Here is a 14099-nt window from a genome sequence, read left to right as displayed (position 1 = left end):
TGACAAGGAGTGTGCTTCTGAGTGTTTGAGCAAGTAATGCATACTTGTGGACATCATCTTCCAGGCATGCCCATGCCTTCCCTTCTAGATTCCCGTCTCTGAGCTAGGTGCCTTTGAAACCGTATGCACGGGAGTTCACCTTTAGTTTTCAATGGTCTAAGATATGCAACATTTTCAGACCATCCTTATGGCATAAATTTAGACAAAACAAATCTTTAACTACTGACACATACAAAATTGGTGTTTATTCTGAAAACCTGACACAATTGCTCACAGGCAACTCTTTGTTAGTCATATAGAAAAGAAAGGGTACAGCCTAATAAGGGTTTGAGGGAGTTACAAGAAGATATTGAAATATGGCCAATCCAAAGATTACCAAGGCTATGCAAGTGTGTTTAAATTCAAAGGTGGACTTTGATGAGTTCATGTCAGGTGGTGAAAGTTATACTTTAGGTATTAAGACAAGAGTGTGCAGGCCATTGATGGCTTTGCATATGCATGTTTTTGGGCTTGGCGATAGGTTCTATGCGTGCTGCTTGTAAGTAGGACGTAGAAACGAATATACTCTGTAATGCACGGTTGAGCGCGCTTTGAGCTATTCCACCCAATCCAGAAAGCTTCCATGATGCAGAAGGAGAACCAATAAGAGCACAGTGCGGGGGAAGGGGGTTCGCCTGTGCAAATGTTTCCAACCTTTCAAGACACCAATCAAATACAACCACCACAAGATTTTGCATAATAAATCGGGATTTATAGCTTTCCTCCCTAGTGCAACTGAAGCACATTCCTGTGCTTCGATACAATGTAGCAGCATCAAAAAACGTTTTTTCTACTTAGGAGGAACTTTTTTAGTACACCAATACTGATTTGATATAAGTACAGTGCAAAATGCATCACTTCGAGCAAGGGACAGAGCAGTGGCACCAATCAACAGCATTATGACTACTGCGGTCACTGAATTGCATCTATAGCAGCACCAAAGGGTTAACTTCTGTAGATGACACCTGTGGCAATCAAATATGGTGAAGGACTGCAAGATGGAGTTCCACCAATCAGTACGGAAACACTCGTAGCTTGAACTGATCACTTCAAATAACATTTAACAGTATTTTGTTCTCGTCCATTACTGAGTAAATCGCATCTTCAGAAGGATTGATCTATCGGAACAGGAAAGACGCATTTGAACACGTTTTAATCTTGCCTTTTTATATTTCCATCGTATTCTTGTGAAAGGTGGTTCCACTGAGCAAAACTAAAAAGTTAATTAAAGTTATTTGCAGTAACAGATCAGTTGTTTAGATGTAATTTAAACTGTCTTGTGTGTCGTCATTTTGTTTTTAAAAAGTGTTTACATTGTAGTGCAGCTATTCTTTCACTCTTCACAGTTGTAATATAATTCCTGCACTTGGTCCAGCACTGGCATGCTGCTCTGCCTTTATTGATTTTGAGGCGGCATAGTTTCCACCTCAGAGGTGGACCTTTTTTGAGGGGGCGAGTTGCGTATTATTTCTTGTAAATGGTGAAAATCTTATCTTGGACAGCACATTCCACCCCTTCCATCTCAACACAAACCACGTCCAATACTGCCTAGTCAAGGCAACCGTAAGTAAAGTCACCTGGTATTGAGCAGTAACATTCTACAGCACGGTCTCGTATTTACACAGCTCAACATACACACGCACAAAAACGTATTCACAAACCACAGCTCTAGTCAAGTAATCGCAGTTCAAGTAGAAGAATTAGCACGGTCTCACTGTCACATAGCAGATTCTTAGAGTCACACAAAATCGATGCTGCAATACAGTCTTCTGGAAAAATCACTTCATTATAATTTCATTGCCAATGTTATACTTAAAATACAACTTGCTAACAGATAGGTGAAATAAATACAAGAGCATATAGTAATGACTCCAATCTGGGTAAAGTTGTAAGTCTTTATTATACAGTCCCCCCCACCATAATACGTCTTCCCCCTATCTCTGCCACCATCAACTGTCAAATATCTCATACATTCCATGACAGCATTATAACCACATTCCAGTACCATTTAAAGAAATACTAATTAACCAGCACTACACATATCCTCCCTTCACTAGCCCCATCCGCAGACACCACCAGCTCATATGAACCGCCAAGAGAACCACCTTCAAAGAACGCATCGACAACAACGCACACAGCTACAAGGAGCTCTTCAACATTGTGAAGGAGCTCTCCAACCCTGGCTCCAACGTCAACAACATCCCACCATCACAAGACCTCGGCGACTCCCTAGCCACCTACTTCTACCACAAGATTGCAGACATCCATGACAGCTTCAGTACTCAGACCCTCTCGCCAACCACCGACACCACAGACTCACCACATACCAGTTTCCTACTATCCTGGACCCACATCAATGATAATGACACCATCGAAATCATGAACACCATCCACTCCGGCTCACCATCCGACCCCTGCCCTAACCACATCTTCAACAAAGCAAGCTCCGTCATCGCACCCCAACTCCAGAAGATCATCAACAGTTCCTTCGAGACCACCACCTTCCCGGAAAGCTGGAAACACGCCGAGATTAATGCCCTCCTCAAGAAACCCAAGGCGGACCCAAAGGACCTCAAGAACTTCCGACCCACCTCCCTGCTCCCCTTCCGGGCAAAAGTCATAGAGGAGAACAACACTCTGGACCTGTCCCAATCTGGATTCTGCAGAAACCACAGTACCGAAACTGTCCTCATCGCGCCACCAATGACATCAGGACCATTCTTGACAACAGCAAAACCGCGGCCTGATTCTCCTGGACCTCTCAGCCGCATTCAACACCGTCTGCCACCTCACCCTATGCACACACCTCAACGATGCAGGAATACGCAACAGAGCCCTGGACTGGATAACCTCCTTCCTCACCAGCAGAACTCAGAGAGTCCGTCTCCCTCCATTCCACCATGAAGCCACCAGAAGCAGCAAATTGGACTTCGGCAATGCCCTCTACACAGGAACCACAGCCAAGCTCCAGAAAAGACTGCACTGCATACAGAACGCCTCCGCACGCCTCGTCCTGGACATCCCCTGCCACATCACAGCCCACCTGAGAACCCTACACTGCCGATGGCAGATCGTTCTCCCACCTCGCCGCCAAGATGTGGAACACGCTTCCCACCCACCTGCGTCAGACACAGGACCTACTTACCTTTGGGAGACATCTCAAGACATGGCTGGTCGAGCAGTAGCAGCCCCCCTCCCCCTTCCCCTCAGCACCTTGAGACCCTCACGGGTGAGTAGTGAGCTTTACAAATACTCTGCCTGATTGTCTGAAATATAATAACACAACTAACATTATGCTATCTACGTTTACATATTATCTAACTCACAATATATAGCCTATGTTTACATACTATCTAATATACATTTTCTTTTTACTTTTTTTTTCTTTATATACTAACACACAATCTTTTAGTTTCATTTGGGTTTTTATATGTCTACCATATCTCTCTCTTCTACTTCCAATACACTCTTTACTTTGATCATTTGCCACCCTCATCATTGGTTCTTTATTCTCTCCTTCTCGTCCAATACCTTGCACTTCATTGCCATCCTCCATCCAATCATAATTTATTTATTTTATCTCCGCACACCATAATACGCCTTCCCTCTGTCTCTGCCACCATCAACTGACAAATAGATTGCCACTACCTCATACATTCTATGACAGCATTATAACATTCCAGTACCATTTAAGGAAATACTAACTAACAATCACTACAGAGCAGTTCTAGTATATCTAGCCATGTTCAGCAGCTGTGTTATCAGTTGATTAACTCTCTAAACTTAAATACTGCTTGAAAGGGGCGCCACCTATCTCAGTTGGAAAACTGCAGACTTAAGCGTTTCCGTGTGAATTGCAGCTAAAAGCATACAACACATTAAATGCAGCTGTGTTACATTGTTAAATGAAAGTTCATGCAATCGGTTAATGAGCGTAAGAGCTCCAGAATGGCTACACCATGTAATATCTTTTTAGCTCCCCAAATCGGGAATAGCACAGCTGCGCGAGAAATAAACGGCAAAATGAATAATACTCCCAAGAGTGGTGACCAAATATTGAGGACATGGTCTTTCATCGAGTTCTAGAGTTACAAGCCCTTAGATCTGCGGTTGTTAGGCTCGTAGGACCATGTTGTCCATGATGTCTGGAGTCCAGGCACACTGAAAACGTGTCTGCAGTATCACAGTCATACATGAAGTAGGTCAGAACTTGTAGAGTAAAACAGGGGAGTAAATCTATTTACATTAACATCCAGCTTGGTAACATTTATGCTTACAGGCATACAGCCAGAACAGAAACAAAATGCTAGAACGTAATAAGGCTGAAAAATAGAAGCAATCATTAAAACTATTTCCCCCAGAATTAATACTCCAACTTCTACCTGGTTGAGATAATGATACTCTTCAGGCTTCTTGAGATGGAATGCCAATCTTTCCTCATCACTAGCACCAGCAAGGAGGTAATAGAACACATGGTAGTTCCTAGAAAACAGGAGTGTGTGTTAAGTTTGTAAGGAATTAAAGGTGACTGTAAATCTAAAAGAGCTAACTTGTACTAATAAAATATGTGCCCATAGGAATCAAAGTAAGAGGAATAACAATTATAGAAATCAAAATTAAGAACTTCTGCCTAGGTTAATGTGCATTTATGAGATAAAGAAGTTGCCTATCAGGGTACCTTTTTTTTGGTAATTTTTTTATGGATTCTGAAATGCATATAACAGTTTGTTAAAGTATTTATGAACAAGTTACTTACCTTCAGTAACTGCCTTATGGTAGAGGCTATCTAGGAACAGATGCCTCACCTTTTTAATATTACCCACGAGTAGACAGGATCCGAAAACTTTTTCCTAGTACCTCTGTTCACCAGAAAGTGGCGCCGTGCAGCTCTGCACTGATGCCGTCCAACTCTGGAAAAGACGTGAGGGGCCTATAAAGGCTCCACCCCCACACGCTGACATCAGTTGCTTTTGAGACTGTCCATATCTCCAGAAGTGTGGTACCAAAAGCAAATTGGTATATCAGCACACAGATTCCAAGATGTGGGATGTTTTTAAAGGATGGAACTCAACCCCAAAACAGGGAAGATGGGAGAGTCGGTGAGGAATCTGCAGTTAGATAGAGGATAGAGTCTCTAGCAAAAAGAATTTATTGGCAGTAAGTAACTTTCTGATAAAGACTTTTAGCCACAGATTCCTCACCTTTTCACTCAATACCAAAGCAGTACCGAAGGGAAGTGGGCTTCATGAACATATAGAGGGACGCCCACATAGCTGTCTGGCAGATGTCTAGAAGAAAGACACTGCATACTAACACAGGGGTAGCAGCTTTGACCCTGGTGGATTGTACGCCCTGCCCTTCCAAAGTCTGCTTCTTCACCAGTGCGTTACGAATTTTAATGCAGAGCACAATACAGCGTGAGATGGTACACTTCAGTACATCCTGCTTTTTTTTTTTTAATCTACCCAGTGGTCTTTGGTGCATTCAATGTAGAAGCTAAGAGCTCTGTTCGACTTCAAGCACTCCTTCTCCTTACAGGGGTGAGTTGGAGCATAGAAGGCTGGCAGAATGACGGACTGCCCAATGTAGAACGGCATCACAATTTTCGGGGATAAAATGCTCTAGTAAGCAGAAGCAGCTTGTCAGGAAGATCATACTCTATGGAGGATGAACACATAAAGCCTGAATCTCACTCACACGCCATGCACAAGCGATGGCGACAAGAACACAGTTTTGATGGTGATTAGCCATAAAGGACAACTGTGAAGCAGTTCAAATGGAATTCACATCAGATATATTAGGATAAGACTGAGGTTTCATTGTCACAAAGTAATAGAGTTGGGAGAAACATATGTTGCAGCCCTTTCAAAAAATGCATCACTATAGGTGATTTAAATAAAAAGGGCAGTTCGGGCAACATCAAGAAGGCAAAGAGGGACAAAAGCTAACCTTTAAATGTGTCCAGGAAAAAGCCTTGCCAGGCATGGTAAAGCACAAATAAGAAAACATCAGACAGTTTGGCTTGCACGAGGTCAATCTACCAAGCACCAGAACAAATGACAAATTTGTCCTAACGACAGGCACATACATATTTTGTCAAAGGACACCTGGCTGTCAAGATGATCAAATACTTCCAGAGAAAGGTCAAAGATGTTCAAGCTTTAGCCGCACAATCTCAATGTATAAGATTGGAGACTCGGAAGGCCAGGGTTTAGATCCCACTGCAGACCCTGCATACAACCACTTGGCATACTCAATCAGTAGGATGCAGGAGGACATCAGTCTCAACAGCCTCAAAGTCAACCTCACTGAAATCCAGGAATGTGGCTGAAAGATCGAGATCATAGCCTGAAAGTCCTGGACTCTCCTTTCTGAGGTACAGGCATAAACCAGAACCATATTCAGAATGGCTCAGATGAAGGAGAGCATCTGCTAAGGAGTCAGGTGTGACTTCAGCATGTTTATGGTGAACCCCCCAAGATGATAGGAATTTTATCAAAGTCTGGAGGTGGGTGATGACTGCCTGGCACAAGCCTTCCTTCAAACAGCCAATTGTCAACATAGGAGAAGACTGGCACTCCTGACCTCCAAAGGTGTGCTGCCATCACCATCACTTTCATGATCACCCCAAGGGGCGCTGGTGAGACCAAAGGGGAGCATTGTGAACTGAAAATGCTCCTTTACCACAATAAACCACAGGTAAAGCAGATGGGCTGGCATGACTTGAATATGGAAATAGAAGTCTAATAGTTCCATTGCCTCCACTCTGTCTCTAGGATCAAGGGCAGACAAGACCAGGCCAGTGTGAGCATTTTTAATTTCTTCTTCTAGAGGAAGAGAAAGTCGGCAGATCTACAGTAGGGCAAAGACCTCCTTCCTTCTTTGGTACCAAAACGTAGCAGTAATAACAGCCACATCCTATTTCTGGCACTGGGACCCTTTCAATAGCCCCTATGGCCAAAAGGGCTTGCATTCCTGCAGAAAAATGGAAGGATGGTCCTCTGTCAGCTGGTGGGTGGATGGAAGGTGCGTTGGAAACCAAAGGAAGAGTAAGGTGTAGCCTTTGTGAACAACTGGAAGGGCCCACCTGTCCAATGAGATTGCTTGCCAGCCCAGATAGAATCAGTAAATTCTGCCTCCCTTCAGGTGGCTGTGATCCTGTAATGGCATACTAAAGGGGCTTTACAACTGGAGCTGCTAAAGGTCGACTGAGCAGCACAATGACCTTGGCTGAGCGGTGGTGGGCACCACCGCCTCTCCTGCAAAACTGCTAGGTTCCATGTTGGGGCAAGATAGGCTGGTGGTAGAAAATGCCTCTACCAAAGCCACAAAAGAAATATTGGAAGTGTTACCAGCGAGATAGAGTGGAAAGGCACAGAGAACGAGTGGCAGCCTAATTTCTTTAAATCGTTCAAGGGCCAAGTCACCCTTGTTTCCGATAATGAGCAGTATGTCCATTAAGGAGGGCTGGACGTCGCCTGACACCCAGTGGATCGTAGCCACAAATGGCAACAAAAGGCAACACTAGTGCCTATGGCCCAATCAGATGAACCTGTGGTGTCAAAGCCACAGAGAACCTGAACTTGGCTGCATCACTACCATCCTTGATGGCCTGTGAGACAAATGGGCGAAGGTCTTCTGGAAGGGGAGGACTTGTGCCACTGAGTCCCAAATGGTATGCATATAATGGCCCAGTAAACATGAGACAGTGATCGAACGCAAAGCCAAACCAGCAGAAGAGACTGGGTGATTGAAGATCGAGGTCTTTGGCCACCCTACTCATGACCATGGCACAGGAAGGAGATTTGTCTGTGGCTGGGCCAGAGGAGATAAAAAGAGCAGACTCAATGGAAGTGTTGAGCCCACTAGCATCTTGCAAGTTCTCATACCAACTGCCATCAGCATAAGCCTGAGCAAACTCATCACCCTGATCAGAATAGCTGCTGGAGCCTGTGGCAAAAAGAGAACATAAGGAGTAATGCTTGCATGGTGGTAAGGTGAGAGCAGAAACCTCTGTCTGATTCAGTTGAGGCATCTGTCAAATTCAGTCCAGAGTGGAGTCGGAAAGGACAATCATGGCCACCACTTCAAGCAGAGAAGTCAGCATCAGCGTCGATGTGCCCAGTCTTGATTGGGTAAGGGAGCTGAGGGCGGTGTCAGTACTGCAGCTAAGAGCGGAATTGGAACAAAGGGTCCAGATGGCGCAGAAGGCGAACCTGCTGGTGATAATCCAAATGGGAGGCCTCTCTGCTCCATGGGGCCAAAGGCACACCAGAGTCAGTTAGTAGAGAATCGAAGGGCCAGAGCATGGCTGAGCAAAAGACCCCGATTTCGTGCTGCGTGGCTGAAGGGCCTGGAAACTAGGGCTGTGCTGGAACCAGTTGTGGAATCAGCTTTAAAGTCATCCGACTTCGGGAGCTGGAACATTGATTGGCGTTTCGCCCACATGCTTCATTAGGGGTGTGGGGATGGCACAAAGGAGCGGAACTCCACTTCAATGTGTTTTGTTTCTTGTGTTTATCTGAGGAGATAGAGCACGATGATGACAGTGTTGAGAGCAACTTCATCAACTCTGGTAACCGGAACGCGCTTTTGACTTAGAGCAGGACTTGGAGGAGAGATTATATTAGTAGGTTTGCACTAATATTGCCTTGAAATCTTTTCTTTACATCAGCTGAATGTTTTTTTAATTTGAATGTTATTTATTATTTTTATTATTAAATATTATTTTATTCATAATTTTATTATTTGAATGTTATTTTAACAATTCACACACAAAAGCTCACATCTCACGTGTCACTAACCACAAGTTGCATATTTTATTTTTAAGAAATGTAATGATTTGGCACACCTATGCTAATAGAGGGAACTGACTAACAGCAGCAGAATCACCATGAAGATAACATTCCGTACTATGTTGCGTTGCTATTTTCCTTCCAAAGTGGTTGGAGCTCAGATTTTACTTCTTTTGCAGCAGCCAAAGGAGGGGATGAGGCAGCGTTTAATGTGACAGCAGCGCAATTAAACAGCATTTGGGGTACCTTCCGGGCGAAAACCCTTATTTATGTCCAACAAGCAGCTGTAGTTGAGATATGCCTATCTAAGGCTGCCCAAGATTCAGAAGAATGAGTATGAAACCCAGGAAGAGCCTTACATTCTCTAGTATTGCACGACTGTGAAAATCATAAGACTATCCACCTGGCATGACAATCTATATTTGTTTCCTTGCATCGGTAGAGAGCACCATAAATTACAAACAAATATTTGGAAACTCTAAATGTTTTTTATCAATTACAGGTACAATTATTAAAATTGCAGAGACATTTTAATTATGGAAGGTTTTCTTTCAGCTGAAGAACAATACATTTTAGGTTGAAAGAAGGGAAAAGTAATTTCAGGACTTATATTAAACTCAGCATCTCTGGAATGAAGTTAAGTGTGAAGGACAACCTTGTCCTTCTTGGAAAGCAATATAAGGTTCTTCAAATGAAGGCTTGTATCTCAAAGCTTTTCTTGCCAAATGTGATTGACCCCAAAAAAGCCATCTATCAGTCACTCTGAAATGGTTTATTCACCTGTGATGTCAAGACCAGATTGATTAGCTATGAGGATGCGGTTTTGCCCTTTATGTATCATTAGGGGACACGCATAAAGGTAAGGACTAACTATCAGCCATAAATCATCATCAAATTATAGAATTACCTGATGTTCTAGACTAGTTTTTTTGCGTCAGAAGGGATTTATTTCCTAATTACTTCACATTATTTGCAAATCACAATACATATAACAAATATTAACATTACGCAGACACATTAAAATACAACTTCAATGGTTGTTGATTTAGTATATAAAAGTACACATTCTCTCAAAGTGCTTTGAATCTGCAGCCAAACTTGATACCAGGTATTACCAATTCAATTTGCAAAGAGAGAAATCAGATTACAAAAGAAGTGTTGGGAACTCAAATAAACAGTAACTGTTGCCAGCGTTTAGTATGCTTTTGAGAATCTTTTAAAATAAATACACATCTCCCCTCATTTGGGCCCAGTTAATCTACGACTGAAAGTGTTGGGACCTTGTCAGTCACTCAATTATCCATTATCATCATAAATGGTGCCGCCGGGATGATCCAGTTCATAGAAAATACACTCATCAGTTGACAAATATTCTATGGAGTATCTATGGAGATGTTCATTATAACTGGCGTGATCTTCATAAGGCAATCCAACGAGGATATACTAATCATGATGCAATGAATTACAGAGCATTTGAAAATGGTATTGTTAATGGCATCACAAGGACGTATCATGAGACCTATTGCTGCGCAGTCTGTTACTTTGTCTTGTTTCTAGCATGCCACAGAAAATCGGAAGGTGCTCTGTAAAATCTCTGTGGTCAAAAGACTCTAGCCGATCACATACTAACAACAGAAGCCTATCTTCTGCTCTAGGTGTGTTAAATGCAAATACATGGATGGATGGTACATCTACATACACAAGGTAATATTACTGACAGAACTTAAACATAAAACAGTTTAGACTAGTAGCTTCCTACGTGATACACCTTTTTTTAACCGGGTTGTTTCCAAACTCTCTATTAAATTACAGAAGATAAAACAGTTTCCACCACATTTTAAAAAAAAAAGTGTAATCATTCATCTATGATTATTTGGTGTTGTTTCATAGTAAGTCAGTACAAATCCCTATATTTCTAAATGCATTATATAGCTATAATAAGGATAACTTAAGGCAGGACACCTAATAGTACACTTGCACAATATTTGGAATCAAAAATATGGTGCAAAGCTAGCAGGTGTCCTGCTCCTCTTTCGATCACATCATTTTGAGATATAGGCCCAGTGACAGCTGCAGTAGAACCATGTATGAAATTGCATATAAAGCACCTGCCCAGTGGGCAGCTTTCCAATGCCTCCATCCACCACATAAAACATGAAAGGATGGAGGCGTGGCAAGCCCTGGGCAAGATGGCAGAGAGTTTTAGGATTGCTTCCGTAGTCTCCTGCTGCCATCCACTCCTGGAGAGCCCTTGCATGGATCTTCCTGGGGAGAGGAGGTAATGTTAAGCCCTCTGAACCTGTTGTTTGCGGCTCTCGGAACCTAGGGAGCCCCCTGCGGTGTCGGACCGTTCTGGAACCAGATTCCTCACCACGCGGACTAAGGCTTGAAAGCAGGCCTCTGATGCACAAGGAGAGGTGCGTTGCAAGGAGATTGGTGTGGCCAGTCCAGACCTGATATTTGCCCCGCTCCCAAAGGAGTGGGATCTGTGGTGTCGGGCACCTCTGAGCCTGTGTTCTGTGCTGCACGGCCTTGACGCCACAAAGTAGGCCTCCAACGCGCTGGGAGGAGCACGCTGGTAGGCGGCTGGTGTGAGCACCTGCCCCATCGGGTTGGATTCACTGAATTTCCAGACTGCCTGAGTAATGCTCTGCCATCTGCACTTGGCAATGAACTGCAGCGGGCGGTGTGGGACCGAGCACCTGATTGAAAAAGGCGCCCACTGGACATCTGTGAATATGTCCATCAGGGGCGATGGGGGGGGGGGTTAGGGGGGGGCAGTTTCTGAAATTTGCTCCACTTCTTCATTCTCTTCAACATCTACCTCATGCCACCTAACCTTGCATGATGGCACGCAAGCCCTGTGGACTGGTGTTGGCCTCTAAGCAGGAACTGGGATGTCTGGGGTTATGAGTACACTGATACTTTGTTGAACTAACTAAATGACTGTACAGGCTCCTTAGGTATTGGTGTGGACCTTGTAATGTTCTTTGAAGCCTGGCTGTCGGGGGGAGGTGGTACGGGGACAACTATCTACACACTATCACAGAAAGGGGCACCCACCCCAGAACAGGCAAGGGAGGAGCAGGCTAAAGCTCGGATGACGGCGGTTACACTGTGGGCAGACCAGCCTGTTCACGGCTCACACAATGGCATATCTGGCACTGGATCCACTCGCTGGAAGGGGCACCACGCACAAGAGACATGCGGTTAAATAACACCCCAGAAGGAGGGGAGAACAAATTGCGTTCTTACAGGAGACTCATTTCATGGGAAGGGAAGATACCCGGCTTTCAAAAATGCTGAAGGGAGTAGTGTTTTTGTACCTGCGTATTCTGGCTTCGCCCAAGGAGCCCTGATCTGGATCAGGCCAGGAGTTCCCTTTAGGCTTGTAGGCAGGGAAATTAACCCAGAGGGCGGTCTGTATTGGTCAAGAGTCAAATGGATGGGAGGGCAGTCCTGCTGGCAAGTAGTTATGCTCCCAACACATCGCAGCTGCCTTTGTCTTCGTGCATGTCCACTGTACTCACTAAATGGACACACACCCGCTGGGTCACTGGCGGGGACTTCAATTGTGTGGTTGACCCACAACTGGATCGTTCACACCTGCTGCTCCCACACTCACCGGTGATGGAAGCTGCAACCCACCACCTCTCTTAATGGCTTCAATACTGGTCCTTGTTGGGACTGCGGGAGATCACTGCACCCAGATTCTAGAGAATTCCCCCCCCTCCACCCAACTTGCATGTCCGGCTAGATGGGATCCTATGTGATCCAGCCACTAGACTAATGGCAACAGGGGCGGAATAGCTGGGAAAGACCTTTTCTGACCATAACCCCTTACAGGTACAGTTTGAGTGGGGTGCACCGCAATCATCAGTTCGCACCTGGCGGTTGCAACCTACCAAGCTTGAGGACCAGGATTTCCATGATATGACAGATGAAACGTTATCCCAATGCCTATTCGAAAACTGGGAACATCTAGGTCCAAGTTAGTAGACTGGGAGGCGATGAAAGTTGTCCTCATGGGCCACTGCATCCACATGATTGTAAGGGGTGAAGGCTGACACCTGCAGAGAAATCTGACCCGCATCGAGACATCTGTGGGTGCGCTAGAGACTAAGGCTGGAGATGACCATACAATATAGGGTACACTCACGGACACACTGGGTAGGCATGTTCAACTGATCGAGCAACTGCGCCACCTTGACTTTGTGCATACCAAGCAAAAATGCATGCAGGGTTAGCAGGTCCCAAGGCAGCTCTCCCCTGTTGCATCACTCTCTCCTGTTTGCTGCCTCGTTCTCACTACCTTCTCCTCCTCCTCCCTGTTTCTCGGAGTGCTTTCTCCTGCTTTCTGCCTCATATTCACTGCTTTCTCCCGCCTTTCCCTGCATTTTTTTGAGTGCTTTCTCCCGCTTTCGACCTTGTTTTTGACTGCTTTTTCCCTCGTTCTCACTATTTTTCTAAGTGCTTTCTCCTGTCTTCTGCCTCCTTTTTTCTTTCTCTCTCCTTTCCCTCTGTGTTTCTGAATGCTTTTTCCTGCTTTCTGCATCGTTTTCACCACTTTCTCCTTCTTTCCTCTGTTTTTCTGAGGGCTTTCTCCTGCCTAATTTTCACTGCTTTCTCCCTCCTTCCCCTCCATTTTACTGAGTACTTTCTCTTGCTTTTTGCCTCCTTTTTTTCTCTGCTCATTCCTTTTGTCCCATTCCTGCTCCCACCAGCTGCCCATTTTCCCGCCTCCCCCCCCCTAGCCCCATCCACCCCTCCCTCCTCTGAGGACCTACTTAATGGAGGCCGCAGCGCGGCCGTGCAGTAGATGCATGCAGTGGGCTTGCAAAGGCAAGCTCGTCTGTTCCCATCAGTGCCTGGACTGTGCCCGGCGCCGGGACCCCTGACTCTTCTAACCCCACGAAGATACACCGCCGCTGATCTCAGAGCCCTGGACCCCAGACACCAACAATCACTGCTGCCACTCATCCCCACGCACCACCAGAGGACCGTTCTCCTGACGATACTGCTGCTTCAACTTCAGCAGCAAAAGAAACCAACGCACCCGTCACATCAACTGAGACCACCACGACAATTCCAGTGTATCCTACTCAACACATGTTCACTAGTTAAACATGCCACCAAGGTATGGGACATTATTTTCTCCCTCACCCAGGACGTCATCTTCCTCACAGAAACCTGGCGTAACCCTGCCTCTTCACCAGACATCACCACCACCATCCCCAAACATTACAAGATAACACACCAGGACCA

General features: G+C 45.0%; 1 protein-coding gene across 7 annotated transcripts in view; it reads right to left on the bottom strand.

Moving 5' to 3' along the window:
- Positions 1 to 14099, bottom strand: part of MYO9A (myosin IXA) — a 1132274-nt gene that overhangs the window by 826660 nt on the left and 291515 nt on the right. For all 7 annotated transcript variants that reach the window (XM_069222286.1, XM_069222289.1, XM_069222284.1 and 4 more), the window contains exon 5: positions 4422 to 4521. In XM_069222286.1, coding sequence (XP_069078387.1) covers positions 4422 to 4521 — 100 coding nt within the window. The remainder of the gene's footprint in view (positions 1 to 4421; positions 4522 to 14099) is intronic.

The sequence above is a fragment of the Pleurodeles waltl genome, chromosome 3_1 (assembly GCF_031143425.1).
Source record: "Pleurodeles waltl isolate 20211129_DDA chromosome 3_1, aPleWal1.hap1.20221129, whole genome shotgun sequence".
Classification (NCBI taxonomy): Eukaryota; Metazoa; Chordata; class Amphibia; order Caudata; family Salamandridae; genus Pleurodeles; species Pleurodeles waltl.
The sequence above is the reverse complement of the archived record's forward strand: the minus strand, read 5'-3'. Positions and strand labels throughout refer to the sequence as shown.